Source organism: Pseudopipra pipra, chromosome 7 (assembly GCF_036250125.1).
Source record: "Pseudopipra pipra isolate bDixPip1 chromosome 7, bDixPip1.hap1, whole genome shotgun sequence".
Taxonomy (NCBI): domain Eukaryota; kingdom Metazoa; phylum Chordata; class Aves; order Passeriformes; family Pipridae; genus Pseudopipra; species Pseudopipra pipra.
Genome location: NC_087555.1, coordinates 13242959 through 13262225, shown reverse-complemented (window position 1 = coordinate 13262225; position 19267 = coordinate 13242959). Strand labels below are relative to the sequence as shown.

The 19267-nt window shown below is 40.6% G+C and overlaps 1 protein-coding gene across 4 annotated transcripts in view; it reads right to left on the bottom strand.

The window, feature by feature from the left end:
* INO80D (INO80 complex subunit D) overlaps window positions 1-10057 on the bottom strand; it is a 45893-nt gene extending 35836 nt beyond the window's left edge. For 3 of the 4 annotated variants that reach the window (XM_064660614.1, XM_064660615.1, XM_064660617.1), the window contains exons 1-4: window positions 9666-10057; window positions 8301-8370; window positions 600-695; window positions 246-492 (exon numbers count right to left, since the gene is read on the bottom strand). In XM_064660614.1, the coding sequence (XP_064516684.1) occupies window positions 246-463 (218 nt within the window). In that variant the 5' untranslated portion in view covers window positions 464-492; window positions 600-695; window positions 8301-8370; window positions 9666-10057. The remainder of the gene's footprint in view (window positions 1-245; window positions 493-599; window positions 696-8300; window positions 8371-9665) is intronic. The other variant, XM_064660616.1, reaches the window with a different exon arrangement.
* Window positions 10058-19267: the final 9210 nt, after the last annotated feature.

The following is a 19267-nucleotide window of genomic DNA, read 5'->3' as shown; positions in this document are numbered from 1 at the left end:
AAGCAATGAACTCTCTCTTAAACTTCCTTGGGACTAAGTTACTGCCCCCTTCCGAGTTACTTGACTCCCACAGAAAATAAAATAAAGTTTACTGGTCTTAAAACAAAATCCTCAAAGGAACATCCTGGAATACAATTCGCTCAAGCCAGTTCCACCCTCATCCTGAAGCCAGCAGCAACTTAAAAGAAAACTCGTGCCAACATCCCAGCCACTTCCCACTTTGCAGAGAGATAACCACAACTCACCTACGGTCCTCAGATTTGGGGATAGGGTTGGTGCAGCGTTGGCTGTTATACTTGGCCACATATTCACATTGCTTGAAGGGGGCAGTCTTGTCCTCCAGAACGTGTCTGATACAGAAGGCGTAGCCGTTAAGTCGCCTCTGCTTGCACAGTTTGGGGCTATATGAGCACAAGGGCTTATTGTCAACCTCAGAGAAGTGTATGTGTTTGCCTTCATACATCACGTGACTCTATTCCTTGTGAACATCAGCTGAAAGAACCAAAACGTTAAGACAAATCACATAAGGAAAGAAGAAATGCATTCAGTTCTGGACTGCATGTTCCATTTTGGCAGGAAAGAAGGACCCAAAACAATACCTGATTTTAAATCTTCTGTACCATATCAATGTCAAGAGAGAGCCCCAAGGACACCACTATCCTGGAATGATGATGAACCAAGATGAAGCAGATTGTCTAAGGAAAATATCAAAAAGGTCAATGTCAGGCAGAATAAAACGCGTATTACTAGTGCTCAGTAAGTAAGCAGGCAGATGTAGTCACCAAACCTGTGGTTCAGCTAGCATCCAATAAGCCAAATCCACTAGCCCAACAGTTTTCAATTAGTAGTTACAGATCTTTGGAAAACTGGGAGAAATTACTGGGGAAAAGAAAACTCTACTGCCACCATACTTAAACCTCCTAAACAAAACTTCACTCATCTACCAGAAAGTGATTACAAGCTACAAGTTGAAAAAGGTTAAATGTCAGATTAGATCACTTGCTTTCAGAAATCAAGTTGAAAGATGATCAACCCATTTGATTGCAGAGGTTTTACTTCAAGTATCTATACTTACAAAACCACCAGTGACTGTCTTTGCTCTGCAAAATTATTTAATCAGTCAGTGCAACAAAGTTTTCTTTTTAAAAAAAGTTTCCTTTATCATATTTGATGATCAGTCTCTAGTTCTTGTATCTGCTTACAGTTTCTGCAAGCATCAATATGCAGTCCTTCCTGAGGTCATCACGGTTCTTTAGTGCTTGTCCTACCTCACTGCGCTTATTTTAGGGAAAGCAGGTATTAATATCAGAGGCTGTACTCCCATCAATGCCAGGAGGGCAGAAAAGTCCACAAGAGGTTGGGGGTTTCCCCCCCCTAAAATACACTCCTACAGTGCAAATCCATGCAATCATAAGGTACTTTTTCAGTTCCTAACACTATGGAGGTCTTCAGCAATCATATTTTTAAAAAAAACCCCAAACAAACAAAACACCCAAACCATCTCAAAGTAGCTCCAAATAAAATTAACATTATAGATATTCTGCAGCTACTCTGCTACATTAAGCTTAAAGCAGCTTTTACTCAGAAAGGCCATCCTGAAGCACTAGAACGAACTCTTTTAAACATGGTGTATTCAGTACTCAGTTCAGTTTCATATGTGTTATACACCAAGGAAAGGAATGTTCATAGAGGGGATATTCAGGAAATACATAATAAATTAGAGGCATGTGACAAATGTACAGAATACCATGTCAGTGAACTCACTCGTTCCCAAGGCCCAAAATGGCAAGAACACGATTGGAAGGAGGAAGCCTACACAGACTTTGTAGGAAAGATGTACTTTCCTCTTGTAAAGGTACAAGCCTTCACCTTCTGCTCTATAAAAGTGCCTTGAGAAAATGACAAGCACAATGGCTCTGGGGGATCTAGAAAAGCAACTTTAAGTCACTAGGGCAAAACAAAACACCCTATCACACATCTAAGAGTAAACTGCATAAAACTGGCCTTTCATTAGCATATATCTAGCTGTAGAAGCAGAAGGATGCTTTAAGATTTAGAAACATGCTAAAAAATTCTTGAAAGAGCTGTATACACGCACGTGCAGCATGTACAGCATAAAGAATGGAGACATAGGCTACAAAATTTAACTACCACAAGTGACCTGATTTATCATTTCAGACAATAATGAGGATAACTTTGTATTTCCTCTTGATACACATTTTCCCTTTCCAAGCACACATGCAAGCATGCACCCCAGAGGCAGGGGCCTTCTGCTTTGTTTACACCAGGTAGCCACAACACAAGCACAGACACCTAGTCCAGTTCCAATCACCTTTCCCAGCTTTTCTCAATGCATGGAAGCACATACTATACATATTTGAAACCGATCATTGGAGTATGTCTTTCCACAACACATCAGTCAAGAACAAGAAAGCTCATTGTTGACTGTGCCCTTCAAAAATACAGAATGGGAAGAGGGAACTCTCTCTTCTTTAGCATTTAAAGGACCAAATAATCCTTTCAGACACCTGTGCTCAGGCAGGTACTGACATACACTTCAGTATTATTCAGCAATGACATGAATGAAAAACATAAATGCTATGGGGACATGACCCATACAGGAGTTGTGATCCAGGTTTGGATCCCATATGATTGAGACAGACTTCTTCATTACTATGGCAGCCAAAGTAATCTAATGAGTCTTAACTAATTGCATCTCACACATGCAACAATGCTGACAGAAAGCCTTTTGCTCTGGAGTTTGCTTCTCTCAATAGTTAACCAAAGCTTGTATTTGGTGGCATACCGGACAGGATGTAATACTTGAAAGACCAAGTGCATCTTGCAGCTGGGGTGATTCACATGCTGCTCTCTGTTTCTTTCTGGTTTATTTACAACCTTCATTCAAGCTACTACTATCATGCTTTGCAGAGTTTCTGACAGATCAATGACCTTCTCACTTTCGCACAACCCAGCAATATTTCTTTTCTGAAGATTATCAAGCAACAGACCAAAGAAAAAGAGTTCCTCAGGATGGTTCCAAAGTAAACAGCAAGAAATGCATACCTTGTGTGCCTCTGTTAAGCTTCTGTAAAGAAAGTGCTCCACAGTTCCCAGCCACTATAATCCTAGATTTATTCTTGTGGCTGCAGTCTTAATTTTGGATTTAACTCATAATTATGTCTTATTTTTGCCTTTAACTTGACTGTGTTAGGATAGCCATGGTATTTTACTTCTTACTTGTCTGAAAGATACAGGGCATAACTACAATGCCATATAAAATGTTCAAGCAAAAATACTGAGAATAATCCCCAGGGAAACCAATGACCATGAACATGAATTTTTGGGTCGATATATAATACTAAGAGAAGCTCATACAAATATAACCATGTTAAAAATCCTGATAGGAAGGAATCAACTAGTGCAACTACAGTGCAATGAACAAGAAAGCTAATATATCTAGAAGCCAATGTTACATTAAAAAAAATCCACAGCAACTTTCCCAAACTTGCAATTATATCGTTATTGGTAGATCCCTACAGAGACTCCCCAAAAGACATGTCACTATGCAGATACACTGCCAGGATCAGAGACTGAAGTTGTACTTAATCTAAAAAGAGCTTTTTCTTTTTACTTCCATAGCATATCATGTAAGTGTGTGTTTATGTATATATAAACACACATACATAAAAATAATGAAGACATTTAAATCTATTCATTCTGATTTAATCTGATGCAGTGTTTTATTTTTAACAATATACAGGAGTTCTTAACAGAGTTTTTGCTGCTACATAAAAAGTAGCACGAACATGGAATACGCACATGTCACTTAACTGAAGAGAACTGAAACTACACTTAGCTAAACAGTGGGTGGGGGAGAAATTATTTTTGTCCCACAGGATTCAGTAAGAGATGACGGAAACATGGACTTCCCCTGGAAAAATCAAATGCTTAAGCAGCTGTACTCACTGTAAAAATATCAGGATACAAAACTTTCCGGGAGCTGTTTCGGATTTGCACTTATACTCTACACCAAAGCTGTAGAAAGGCTCAACAGAAACATAAGTTATGCCCATATGTGCTCAAACTAGCTTTAGCCACAACCCATGAATGAGAAACCAGAGGCTGCTTCTTGAGGAACCTAGACATGCCTTAACCAACTGCTTCTAAATAAAAGATTTTGAGCTAGAAGCAACAGGGCAAAGAACAGAAGAGAATCCAAAAATGTGCGTCCTTGCCAAATGATGTAATACATGACTGAGGTTTAAAAAATCATGGTAGGAAATAAGGTGAATACAGTATGGTCATATACCATATCACACAATATTAGAACTAGAGGTGCTTGATGAAGTTACTAAGAGATTGACTCAAAACATATTAAACTGCTGGAACTTGCTGTCACAGGGGGCTATGGAAGCAGATAGTAACATCAGGTTCAAAAAGACAATAGGAAAGTTCGTAGACAATGGGGACATAAGCAATGTACCTGCTAGCATGACCAATTTAACAAATATGGATGGCAGAGGAGTAAGAGAAGAAAACATAAAAAAGTGGCTGGGCTTTCATGCTCTTCCTAAATAGCATCACTTATTCCTACTGTCCAAGAGAGAACATTAGGTTGGATTCAACCCGATCTGATCCAGCAAAGTATTTCTCATGTTCTTACGAGGTTACCACTAACACTTGTCATTTCATAACGCATTAATTTCTCGCCTTCTCCCATTTTTTATTCTTGAGCAGCTGACTGGAAGAAAATCTCCTCCCTCTGGCTAAAGCCCTGTGTGAATACTAACAAACTTAGCACCCCAGCAAGGACAGGCAGGACACAGAGCAAGGCCACACTGTGAGACACCAGCACTTAGAGCAGAGCTACTTGTCCTGCTGAGTGCAGCCACTAGTGGTCCATAAGACAACAGAAGGTGTTTTGCAAAATGACCGTAAAAAGAGAAATGAAAGACTTCAATACACACAGGTACACACCTGTGCAACTGCCAATACCTGCTATCACACACTGGAAGAAGCCAGCTCCCAGCTGCTTTTAGTACCAGCAAGCAGGCATAATCAGCTACCTTGCAGTGCACATCAGCTCCAAGACAACAAACTTGTAGCTCTGCACTCTAAATATCCTTTTCCAAAACACTTAAACAGTTCTTCAGAGAGCCTAGAAAACAGCGTAGCAGAAAACTCTAGGGGCAATCTTTGCTATACCATACCTGAGTACCAGCATTATGTCATACAGAAATCTGGTACCTGACATCATCTGTAGTCTGCATTGAAGTTAATGGCTTAGTCACTACGAGAAAGCCCAAAACATTATAGCCTCAAAACTCAAATCAGTCATTTTAAGCAAATGCTGCGACGAAAATATTAGAATATTTTAAATCATGTGGGTTGATACATTCTTAAACATGTGCTCAGAACTTAACATTCAATGTATGTAAGACCCGTTTAGGCAATGGAATCCCCAAATGCATTGTAAATTGCAAGGCAATTATATGCTGGTGGTTAAAAGATGTATAATTAAGAGGACTGAGCTCAGAGCTTCACACACTGCATCCAAACAAAAGCCACGACTACAGAGGTCTTAACTGTGTTGTTTTGCTTTTGCTAATATTAGCACAAATTTCATGTTAAATTGCTTGCTGTATTCATGGCATCTCATAGACAAGGTACAATCCTCTCCATATGCTTCCAAAACCATTAACTTGGGGCCAGAAGTGGAACGTGGATCTATAAGAACCTCAGCTTTTCCACAAACACAAACAGCATAAATAGTAGTTTTGTCAATTCCTAAACTTGACCAGGAAGGAACAATTACCTGCATTGCCACTGTCTGACCCTTTTGCTGAGACTAAGAAAATACACAGAGTGTATGATGTTTGGCAACATGGAATCCACTCAGAGATGAACAGAGACCATAAAACTCATGACAAAAAGACATGCATTTAAAGCTGACTTATAGCAAAACTTTTCCAATCAGTATTAGTAAAAATTACATTTCTAAGAGGAAAGCAGAAAGATTAATTTTTTCTGTTTCATAGCAACTAATACCTCTCTTTGAAGTGCTTTGTTCTGCATCACATCTAATTGTGATCAACATCAACACTACAAAGTTGTAACTTCTGTCCCCCTTCTGTGATCTAACCATAACTTTGGCTTAGTTCTAGTCTTTTAACAGCTCAATTCTCTACGATACTCAACTACCAAACCAAGACTTCTGTAATTCTGAAAACAAGAGTCTTTTTGTCAGTAAAAGCATTCATACTGAGACAGAGAACACTGGGAAGCAACTAAAGCCAACTACAAGAGTTCCTGTACAGAATGCTTTTATTAACTAGAGTACAATCCTTACCCAAGAAGACCTGTGAAGTGCAGGTACTGCAACATATATGCAAGTAACCTGACAGATCAAGGCACTCAACATGTTAAGATCTTACTAGATATTTTTAGTTACCACCTGGAATCATATTTTGGACTACTTTTTTCATATGTTAAAATCTACCTAGGAAGATAGAAGCAACATTGCCCTCATTCTGCCTTTTAGAAAGCTTATTATTTCAACTCTGGAAAAAGGCAGTTTATACTGCAGATATATTAAGAGAAAAGCAGTAGAGTATTTTAGGCAACATTGGTAATACAGATTATGTTACAGAATATAATGTAATAAATATAGAATTGAAGTATTATTCCTAATAATAATAACCACTAGAGAACTTAAGAGACTTATAATTAGTTCAAATCAACAGCAAAAAACATAACTAAGAGGTGGAAAAGTAACTAATTTTGTTACCAAACTGACCAGGTTCTTCTTTTTGTTTTCCTACAACAAATGAACTTTTCATTTCAGCTGATTCACTAATGATAAATAGTATCTTATAGAAAACTTGACAAAGATATCCCAAAGCCTAAAACCAAATATTTAAGACCCCAGGAATTTCAGAAACTTCGAAGGATTTCTAAAGAGAAAAGATCTTAGGTAGGAAGATTCATAACTATTGCCAAGAGCACATTCCTATAGGTTTCAAAAAATTTTCTAGACATTGGTATTCCTGACCTAAGGTTCAAGACGGGCTCCATATCTTGAAAGTCTTTTGAACAAGGACTTCTCTATTTGAGCAGAAGGTCTCAGGCCCCAGTCCTGCAATCACATCCTCACAGACAGATGCTCACGCTTGCACAGAAGCACACTTATTTCAACACAGTTTTAAACAGGCCCAGGTTAGGGTTAGGGTGAGCAGGCAGAGAGGCAGCCTTCAGATGCAGCAAGAAATGGAATATTTAGGCCATTGCAACATGGGAGAAATGCACTTTAAAAATGTTATCTCAAAATATCAAAACCATGATCCTGAAAGAAAGCAGAGATTAAACATACCACCCTTTGCATCTGTACTTGAACAAAAAAAAAGTCCAAGTCTTTTATTCATTCAAATAACAGATAACCTGCCCTTGAATACGAGGTTAAGCAAAACACCTTAGTCTTATTTTTAGTCCCAATACTATGAAGACAAACAAGCTTATTTTCACACAATACAGAAATATTATTTTTGCTCCAGAAGGAATACTCAATAAATAAAGCAGTAGAGCTCCTCGTAGAGCAGTCTTTCAGCAGTTATAAGCTATTGGAATTTCAGTGTAGTATTACAATAAATTTGTACCTCCTGATGATTTACCATATTGTGAGAACAAAGTATATGCAGTTCTGTAGGACCAGGTCCTACGTACAAATTCATTCCACTCATCACAAAAATACTGAACATCAAAATAACTCTCAGTAAGTAAATTTTGGGTGGCCTTCTGTAGATAATTTAGCTTTACGATTTATAAAACTTGTCTGATCTTCATATATATTACAAACAATTCATGTAAAAGGCTGAACATCGCCAGCTTGTAAGTGACAGCTTCATACAAAACACAAGCGCTCCAGTTCAGCAATCAGCAGTGGTGGGGATGGTCTTAGCATGAAACACTGCCAGTACAGGTGTGTCAATAGGACAGGGCACTCACCTACGCACTGCCCTAATTTTGTCGATTTCATTTTTAAGTCTCCCAATCCTCAAAAACTGAAAAGGGCCTTAAAATGAACCTTCATTATATGTTGTTGAGTAACAAAGTTAGAACTAACTATAGATCTATGTATTTTAATCAGATGGTATAAGGCTTAAGGTGAGTGTTACTGCAATTTCTAAAATTCATTTGAGGTTACTTGTACAAAGCCATTAGCATTCTGAGCTAAAAGACACATTAAGGAACATTTGACCAAAACGCGCCACCTCCCGCATTAGAAACCGGAGCTGTTTCACCTGTGCGGGGTGAAGCGCGTTGGTGGGTCTCCCAGTGCACTCACTTCACAACTACCAGACGTTCTTTTCCCTGAAAAAAAGGATTCTTTCATTTGCAGTCCTGGGGGGCAGCAGCACCTCACAGAGACACCCCCCCCCCCAGCCCAGCGGGTCCCCGGCGCATAGGGACAGCCGAGGTGCCCCAGTGGGGACATGAGAGGGGCCGGGGCCCACGGCCAGACACAGCCCTGGTTGTGCAAGGGCTGCTGAGGAGATTCCCTCCTCTGGCTGAGGGGCCAGTGCGCTGCTGCCCATGTCCCGATAACGCCAGCGGGTCCCGGGACAGTGCGGGTGCCTGAGGGACCCCTGCCCAGCCCCGGCGGGGCTCGGGCGGTCGCCGGCCCCACACGTGTCGGGGCGCGAAGGTGCGGCCGGGACACCCCCTGCCCCTCGCCCCCGGCCCCGGGGGCCGGGCCGGGGCCACACGTTCCGGCAGCTTGTAGAGTGTGGGGGGGCACTGCGAGGGCATCTCCGCACCCCCACTCCCTCCCAAAAAGTTGTGCGGCGAATCCGCCCACCGCCGGCCCGGCCGGAGGGGGTCACCGGGGGGGGGGGGGAGGCAAGGGGGCACAGGACGGGCGGGGGGGCCGCAGCCGCATCCCGGGGTGCCCCCGCCCTGCCGGCACCGGCCCCGCAGCCTCGGGCGGAGGGTGGGCGGCGGCGGTGGGGGGGGCAAGGCACCCCAAAAACGCCGCGAAACTTTCCAGGCCGCGGCCGGCGCAGCCCCGCGGGACCGGCACCGCCTCCGCCGCCACGGCCCCGCATCGGGCTGGGGGAGGGGGTGCGCCCCCCCCGCCGCTCATTAAAAGTCATTTCGGCAAATTAATGCCGCCCCCAGCCCCCCGTCCCGCGGCCCCCTCGGCCCGCGCGGGGGGTTGGGGGGTGGGGGGAGCAGCCCCGGCCGCGGCGCCCCCGCCGCCTCCCCCCGACCGTCCGGCCCCGGCGGCGGCGGGGCTCGGCCCGCTCTGGGCCCGGGGCCCGGCGCGGGGGGCCCGGCGGGGCGGGGAGCGGAGCGGCCGGGCCGCGCCGCGCCGAGGCCTAGCGCCCCCCCGCCCCGTTCACCCCCGCCGCCCTTCACCTCCCGGGCAAAGGCGCCGCACCCCGACCCTCCCGCTGGGCTCCGGCGGCCGTCTCACCCCCCTCCGGCACTAATCCCGGCGCCCGAAAGGCTCAAAAAGCCCCCTGGCTCCCCGCACCCCCCGCCGCGGCCTACGCCGCCCCGGCCGATCCCCGGCCTCGCGTAGCCCACCTCCCCGCCCGCCCTGCACCCTCCGCACCGCCTGCCGCGCTACGCGAGCCCGGGGATGCAGGCCGGGCCTGGCTTACCTTTCCAGCTGCTTTTTTTTCCCTCCTCTCTCTCCTCTCCCCCCTTTCCCTCTGTTGGGCTGACAGATCAGAGTTTCCTCCCCAGCAGAGGGACTGGGAATGTGCTCGGGCTCTGTGCTGAGGAGCTGCTGCCCCCCTGTCTCTGAGAAGATCCTGCTTTTTGTGGGGAGAAAGCTTTGGGGGCTCTTTATTATTTTAAAACTACAAAGTGCTCAGAGGGTAGGTGATTATTAAGGGGAATCCCTGAATATATTCTCCAGCAAAGAAGGCAGGGCTGCTGGGGCTGCTCAAGAAGAGAGCCAGCAGCCTCCTACAGCACCACTACAGGCACCGAGAGGACATAACATCAGAGAGCGGCTCCTCTGCCCTCCAAAACAACAACTTTCCTACCATCTTGGAGGTAGTAGAGAGGGAGAGAGGGAGGGGGAAAAAAGTACAGAAGGTTTTTATAAAGTGTCAATTTGGCGGAGGGAGCCAAATGGCCAAACCAAAATATTTTATCATTTGTGTGACTTTTTATTTTAAATAAAAATAAAATACAAAGACTTGTGGCTGAAGAAATAATTTTCTTTATAACCTGTTAAGATCAACTCTCTGGGAAAAAAAAAAGGTATGGTATAATATATATTTTTAGTAACTTTGTGGTTCTTAAAAAAATATTTTTTCTGTATGTATAAAGTTGATAACTTTTTTGTCATTGCGTGATAATGCTAAAAATTGATGTGTAATTGTGAAAGTTCATGTAACTTTTTTTTGGTGCTCATACTGTCAGTAGAACAGCTGAGATGGATGTAGGATAGTTTGGTGCAATTGTACTATTACGTCTTTCTCTCTTTCAAGCCATTATAAATAAAGCTGAATGTACAGGTAGGGAAAAATGCTATTTTTTTATTTTTACTTTTTAAATTTTTCCAGAGTAGGGTATATAGAGAAACTGTGGAGGATTTAATGCAAGTGAGGGAAACCTGTGAGATATATATATCTGAGAAATTGTACTGTCATAAATGTAGCATTGTCTGCCCTTCAGGATGGGACGTGCAAAAACAGAACTCATAGCAAGAAATTTGGGGGCAATAGTTGAGTTTTGGTTTTAATGTTTTCAAAGCACTTTGCAGCCTTCTAATAATTCGGTTTGGTTCTTTTTAAGTTACTGTTTTGATCTGGGGGCTTTGTTCCTTACATTTATGAATCTTATTCTGGACTTATTTACAGAGTTGAGAAATGCTGTAAGTTTATATTACAGTGTCTTGTAATACAAATTAATAGTGTGGGGGGGTTGTTGCAGCTGCTTTTATTAGATTGTAAAAGATATATTAAATGCTGTCAAAACAATGTGAGATGCTATGGTGTATCTAGAGGTGAAGATACTGATCTCTGTATTCAGCAGACCTATGATAATGTTTCTTGCAGTAGTATTATGCACAGAAATGAACTGTAAAGATGCCATTTTATTTGTCTTGAAGAAAGGGGAAATAATTAGGAAACTAATGAGCTATACATTAATTTATGTTTTTTCCCTTGTAAGAATTATTCAGGTGGTATAGGCTAGTTGAACTGCAGTCAGACTAAGGTCACGTGAATGAAGGTACTGAATTACTTAGCATGTTATCAACCTCTCCCCTGTCAAATCTGAAATATGTTGGTTTAGTTCCCTTCCTTTAATATTAGGAAAAAGAATTGCTGTCTTTATATACAGCCACATTTCAAAATATGCTTTGAGTTTGCCCAACCCGTTATGGTGAGTGTAGTTTGTGTTGATAGTGGGTTTTTCATTTAGATAAAAAAATTTGAATTAAAGTATAGTTAAAAGTCAGCAGGTCTGTGTGTCAAACTTTATTTTTTGTTCGGCTGGAAATTTTTAAATTATGGTTAGTCTACCTTGCACATTTTAATAATCCAGTGTTGCGTTCCATTGAGTTATTGCATAGGAGTTTTTTTTCTGTATCAGACTGTTAATCTGTTAAATGCATTATTCTGCTCTGACATTAGAAAACCAAAAAAAAAGAAAAATCAATTATGTTCCTGCTTTATTGTATTTCAAAAGATTTTGTATAGGAGTAATGCAATAATTAGGGTACTTCATAATTTTACCAGTGGTTATTGTGTGCTTTGGACCATGAAGTATGATGATTCTTTTTGTAAGCTATTTTGACAGAAACTACTTTTAAATTCTATACTTAAAATTCATTATGGGAATGACAGGATTTAAAAATGTTGGGCAGGTATGAGATGATTAAAAAAACCCAAAGCTTTTGAAATATTACAAATAAATTATCTCAATGGATTTAGAAATTCAACAAATGCAGCACAATCTAATTTCCTTTTATTCTAAATAAGTAAAGGGCCAAATTCTCAGACCCCAGGTTTGCAAGTGCTTGCAGGCCTGATTAATAATTCAGAAGTGTTTGAAGGATCCCTCTATACTTCCCTGCATAAAACTCTTACCGAGTCAGTAGGATTTGCTAGAATACCAAATTCAAATTTGTGCACAAAGTAATGTCTTGTATCTACCATTGTGTTAAACAAGAGAATTGCTACTTTTAACTGTAATCACTATAATTCAATTATAATTCAAGTTTTCTTCATTGGACTATTAGGATATTTTTTATGTTTTAGGAAGAGAGGCACACTGTGCTGCATCTCTCTGTGGTACTCTTGGGAATATCTGTACAGTATCTTGGGATAGTATTTTTTTAATGGAATGCAGATGATACAACATTTTAGAGAAGTGGCTGTGAATGCACTTGAGAACCTGAACACAGAAACAATATTGAACCTTTTCTTTGGCTTATGTGCTTGACTTTGCAGATACTGGCTTTAATCGGATTACTTGGATGCCTAAATTTAAACATGCATTATAGTAGCATTACACATTTTGGTGACATCCTGAGATCTGTTTGATCTGTGTGTTAATTGTGAAGCCAGAAGCTTAATGCTAAGCAAAAGGAGAAACGTTTTGAATCTAGTTTGGAATAGGAAAACTTGAAATGGGATATTTTTTAGTATCTTGTACGAAAAAAATGGAAGACAAAGTAAAGAGGAAAAATTCAGTAGATGTTAGTTACATGGACCATTGTGTAATCATTCAGGAGAAACAAAAATTTATACTTGATGGAGGAATTTATTTAACAAAACTGTCTTTATTTACTCGAGAGTAATTTGCTTTTCATTAACTTACTAAAAATGCAAATATTTTTATTTGTTTTGCTACAATAAAATGTTACACAGTAATAACCTAAAGGAGCAGAGTCTGCTAGCTTTAGTAATGTAGAATTAAAAGATTAAGAAAAAGATTTACTTATCTTTATAGTCAAGACTCCTAAGTTGGGAGATGCAGTATTTGATAGAGTAGCAGTGCTCTGAAGTTACACTGGAGAACAAATTGGGCTATGAGATTACTGTACAAGGACAGTGTGTGAATGCAAAGCAGAAACATTCTCTGTACAACGTGCAGAACTTCGTAACAGAATAGGCCTGTCTGCCTTAACTTTAAAGCAGCCACATCCCTGGATCAACTGCTCCAGCCAGGAAACTTATTGTGTGCTTGAGCACAGAGTGGTCAGAGAACATGAATGTTCTGTAAATCAGTGGTTCTTGGCTAATGAGGCATATTGTGCTGATGTGTCTCACTTGTACTAATAGTGAGACAGAGGGCAGGGACACAGTGAATAAGCTTTGTGAGTCTAATAAAAGCAATGAAATAGATGCTTTAGGTTGTGTACTAGTTACTGGAGGAAACTGCATCAAGAAATGAACCTTGACTCTCTCACAAGGTCATACTAACCCTGAGTGCAGACCTCAAGAATTTCTGGAGCATGACTTAAGCTCTGTGAATATGATGAAGAGTCTGGGGTTTTCCACAAATAGTGTTATAATGTCAGCATCTTGGTATTATTCCTTGAAAGACACATACAGTCTGAGGAAACAGTTCCAACGTCTTCAAATGCTTGAGATCAGCAATTTTTTTAAAATGCAGGTGAATGTTGTGAAGTGTACACGGGTTAATTAGAGACTTTCATATATGGACAGCCACATTTGTATAGAGGATCTTGTCTTCAGGCATTTAAAGACTGAAAAGGGTGACAAATTAAATAAAAAACAGTTATGATCCGATACATTCTTCTAAGCAATGTCTTGAGCAGCTGTTATGTGGTATTGGTTTATTTAATAGTGGCAAGTTCTGGGGTCAAGCTGACCATTGAAGCCCAGCATATTGGTACTATTGAAAAATGGTTATTCTTATTTTTCAGCAATTCTTTAACATGGAAATTGTATAGCAGTGGTTGTCTCTAGCATATCTGGATTTCAGTTATTCTGTCTGCTGCAGTCATATGTATTTGATAACCAGCATGCTTTTTGCCACTTTTCCAAACATCAGAGTCCCTATGTTAAAAACAATGTCTACGGTCTGAGGATCTTTCTCTAGGAAATACACCCAAGTTATGGCATAAATTGAGTTTCCTGATTCATCTGCTAAACTCCTTCAAACCCATGTTTTAGTGCACTCCTGCATGGCAGATAGCACAGCTGAAAGTGTAGGACAAACCATATGCACAACCGAGTAACTTTGCTTTACTTCATTTAAAGTCATAGATGCTAGCAAAGCAACATAAAGTACAGATGACTGGCCTTGTTTTCCTGAGTCTTAGGGGCTTCATTAAAGTTTTTTTGAGCAATAGGAATTTTACTGTGGATTTCAGTAGGAGTATGGTTGCAGAACTGTTTAACCAACTGGGATAAGATGTATGCTAGCTATTACATGATAATATAATTAATTGATAGTGAACTGTACTGAAAATAGTAATTAAATAAGACTTCACTAATCTGTTCTTCATTATCAATGTGTATTTTAATCTGCATTAAATAAATGGTATTGTCTTCCTAAAGCTCAGCAAAGACAAAATAGTAAGACTGTTAATTGTGGGAAGGTTGTCCAGAGTACGTTGGGCATCTGTGGAGACTTCTTTAAATAGACAAATGCATGGAATAAACTGTCCCAACAGGATGCTTTAATACCATCCCATTTTACTGGGAAGCCCACTGTTAATTCAAAGTATATAATTGTATTTTTACTATCTGCTTCTGTCTATTGATATTTCATTAACTGTAATTGTAGTGGTTAAGAAGCTACACACTTTATCACCAGTCCTTCTTTCTGCTATTAGTCCAGATGTTCATTTACATTCAGTGTACAGTGGATGTTGGTCACCACTGCAAATTGGAAAGATGAGAATTTCCACTCTGGACCAGATCAGCGATCTCTTAGTCTTCTGAGAGTAGCTTCCAACAAAGGTGTGGAATATCCTGTGATGGGTAATTGAGAAATGAAAAGCATGCAGGATTTTTCAAAAATAGTTGGAGCTGAGCTAACATCAAAGCATAAGGCTTAATTAGTGTGGAGGGTCATGAGATTCCAGTGGATTTTGAAAGTTACATGAAGTTTTTTGCTCTTAGTATTACTGTTTCTTTTTGATACATGGTTCTCATCTCTGATCCATTTCAAACATAAACATGGGTGTACAGAAGGTGACAAGAAGAAATAAAACTTTTTTTAAAAGTTAAATTAGTTAAGTATATTCAGAATTCAGTATTGGCTGAGTGAGGAGATATCTCTACTAGCTGTTATGCTTCTAAATCTCAGTAGGCTTCTCAGCATTAGGCACTGTGAATAGATTCTTGCATGTAGCTGGAGGAAGACAAAAATTATTAGCAGTGTTTAGCATAGCAGCTTTGCTGATTATGGAATCACTCATATTGTTTGAATCACAAGGTTCTATATATGTTGATTATGATTCTCTGTGCCATTTTTCTGTTGTGCTCACCTGTGGGGAGTTGGGGTTACCTAGGTACTGTGGGACATGTTACTGACATCATTCCATCAGCTAATATGTGTTACTGTAAAGTGTCCTTTGGATAAAACCTTACACAAGGAAGAGGGCCACGCACAGAGTGAAGCATTTGGCATACATTTCTGAACAAAGTTTTCCTTGTGACTCTCTGTAAATTTCAGTGTTTGTTCCCAAAGGTACTTGGGCCCATTTAGCATTTTATGAATAATAATAACAATATGTTAACATCTATTAATAATAGCATGTTTTGTTTAGCTTTGTGTTTATTTTTTGTTGTTGGTTTTAAATAGGAATTTAAAAGCTGCTTCTTGAGCAATGCAACTTATCAGGTAACTCTGGGAGAACTTAACATGCTTTGACATTTTGTGGGGTTCTTATACTCCTGATAAAAAGCTTACTTCAGTTGTCAGTGAAGTCCTTAACTTTTAGCTGCTCTCCGGAATTCCCCATTTACTTATTTTTACCTTTTTTCCATGTTGGTATTCGCTATGAAATCCTCTTCTGTTGGTTTGCTTGTTAGCACTCTGTTTGTCCTGTGAGTGCCTGAAAAGAGTCAGTCTTTCAACCCTTCATCACCAAAGGTGATTTCATCTAATTGAACATTCGAAGAACAACACAACAAATCATTATTAAGAGACTGTCTTCTTTTGGGAGAGGATATTTTGGCTTAACGACTGTTTGGAGTATTTTATGAGGAGCGGGGATATAGGGACAGGGATGGAAGTGAAGTTTTATTACCTTTTCTCTTTGGATTAAGGCTGATGCTAGTCTGCTACTCTGCTTTCCCTTTAGAGCTATGACCCTGAGCTGCTTTTCTGTTGGTTTCAATAGTAAAATACAGCACATCCCCCAAGCACCATGTAGCAGACAGTCTTGCAAGAATCTGTCAGCCTCAGAAGAGGCACTGATCCCAAATCTTTTACTTCCTGGGGAAATGCTATAGACACTTCCTTTTCCGCCTTTAGCTATGCTTCAGAATACATTAAAAGTAAGTTAGAACTATTTTTATGACTGGCCTAATTTTGTTGGATGTTTCAGAGTATTACTAAGAACATATCTGTTTGACTTGACTTCTGGGACCACATTCTTTTTATTGAAGAAGCTCACTGCATTGCCCAGGGTTTAAATCACTCTCCCTTTGGAACTATAAGGATGTACCTGTGGGATGCTGGTGCTTTCAGTAAGGTGGCTATTGAACAGGATTGGGTTTTTTTTAATTTTGTTTGCTTTAAAATCACAGCTTTAGACTTAGATGCTTAAATCTGCCTGCAGTTTGTTTCTCTTTGATCTGACTGCACCTGGCCTAAACTTGTTTGAAAGTGTAAGTGCTTAGGGTTTTACCTTGAATTAACACACCCTTTTCCTTCTCCACTCCTCACAACCACCTGCTGAAGACAAGACTACAGAAGGGGCAGGTTTAATCTTTGTCGTGTTTGGGGTTAATTGCTTGCACGCACGAGCTGTGTTTACACGGTGCTGTGTTCGGAGCATGGATGCCTAACCGCATCCATCTGTGCCCACACATACCTGTTCTCTGTCAGGCTGCCTCCGGGCAGGAGCGACGGGAACAGGCGAGATAAGAACATACGATGAACCCGGTGAGGAGTTTTGCCGGTTGGCCACCAGGTGGCACTAGGGCTGCACTCGGGGAATGGCATCTCGGGCGGGTCTGGGCTCAGCTCTAAACCAAAGCGTAACAAAGCCCCCGCCCACCTCCAGCACTGACCGCTCAGGCGGCGCATCACCCAGCCCATCAGCCCTTACTTTAACAGTCAAGAACAATACGTGAAGCGTGTTTATCTCCCAGCTCTTCATCGCTGCTCTCTCATAATTCTCTGAGGTTGAAGCTTCAGGACTAGCAAGTAGTAGCACTAACTGTAAACGTTCTCTTTTAAATAAGCAGAGGTAAATTGCATGAATAGCCCTGTTTCTGTAATTTTTGTTCCAGTAGTTTGCCCAGCCTATGTCAGTTCCTTTCTTTTGCAGACCCCTGCTGTGATTTCATTGCTACCTGGGCAAAAGTCCACGTGTGCACTGACTGTCCAGCCAGCAGAGCAAACAGAAGAGATAAGGGAAGGGCTACACTGTAAGCTCAGCTGATAAGAATGCTAATTTAGATTTGTCTTTACTATCTAGTTTCTAACAGTCAAATTTGTACAGAGCCTTGTTGCTATTACCAAGTTTGGCTGAAAAATTCTGTACTTGTTGACTAGTTAGGTGGGAAAGAGGGTAGAAAGAGGGCAGGCAGCAGCACATGTACTTATCTTTTTTGCCTTTCCAGATAAGGGCTGGACACTTTTTGAATCTTTATACATACTAACTGAAGGATGTAGAGCTTTGAAAAACCCCAAAAAGTGTTCCAGAGCTCCCAGAGTTAAATAAGGCAATAACATTTAAGAAAAAAAATATCTAAAGCCTTTGAACCTTTATAAATTCTGAAGTGGTAACTGACTTGTTGCACAGCTGAACTTATTCTTCTGTGTTTGTACAACATGGATTTTCAGGGGGAAAAACAGTTTTAATCCCAGCAACCTGAGAACCGAATGTTTTGCTGAATATAGGATTCAGCTACACCCTTTCTTCTTAAACCATTTGGGATATGTCCCATATCTCTATTTCTGTATGCCAACAAACCCCTCTTCCTTCTAAAGAAGTAACATTCCACAAGGACACTATGAAGGTTTTATGCTATACTTGGTCACATACACACACTTACGAGGTCCTGTGAACTGCCACATTAAAAACAGAATGCAGTATCTCTCAATGTCTCACTAACAAGCATTATAGTATCTTTGAATAAAGTGAATGGTTGCCTTGTTTTTTGTACCACGACAAGAAAACAATACCCAACATTTAAGACTTAGCTTGTGTAAGCACTGTGATATACCAGGATGATCAGGAAGTTTTCCAGGGCAGAAAGAAAATTTCTAAAAAATTATTTGTTACTGAAAAATTTCAAGCATGGAAGAAAAAAGAAATTTATAAAGCTAAGGCTTCTACAGCAGCCTTCCCATGCACTCATGATTATACTACACTGAAAAAATGTAGCTTTTCCTCATGCAAAATTAACACTTTCTTTTTTAAATAATACAGTGGAAGTGATGGCTTTATGATGCTGTTCCCATTTAGATGATTCCTGGAAGAATTGCTCTAAGCCCTGCTGAAAAGGAAGTTATCCTTCTTCCAAACTTACATTAACCACTATAGTAGAGAATCACTGAATTCATTCTAAAGTTTAAAAAAAAAAAACACCAACCAACCAAAAAATGTCAAACAACCCCTTCCCCCACTTTGCTATAAAAAGATCAGTGCACAGTGAAACTATTCTGAGATCTTTTCTGTATTTGAACTGGTGTAAAGGGCTTTTATCTGATTGCTGATTTTTAAAGCATGTGGAAGCTGTGTGAAGACTGCTGTTCTTTTTCACACCAAAATTATTTCCTACCTGAGTAGCTTCTCAACTGAAATGGAATGGAGAAACATACCAATACCTGGAGGAGTGATAGGTCTGAACACTGACAAAACCAGGTATGAGGGGCAACTTGCTTTGAAAGCACATTACAAAAATAGCATGCTCACATTCTAACCAGGGCTTAAAATTAAGATACCTGGATACTCTGGAAGAAAGTTACAATCTAGGATTTTTGTCATGTAGACTTGTTCCTAGCAAATCAAGATTTACTGAGTCCAAGTTTCTTACTGAATTCTTTTCACGGAAGAAACATGAGCTACATGAATTACACAGGTAACGGA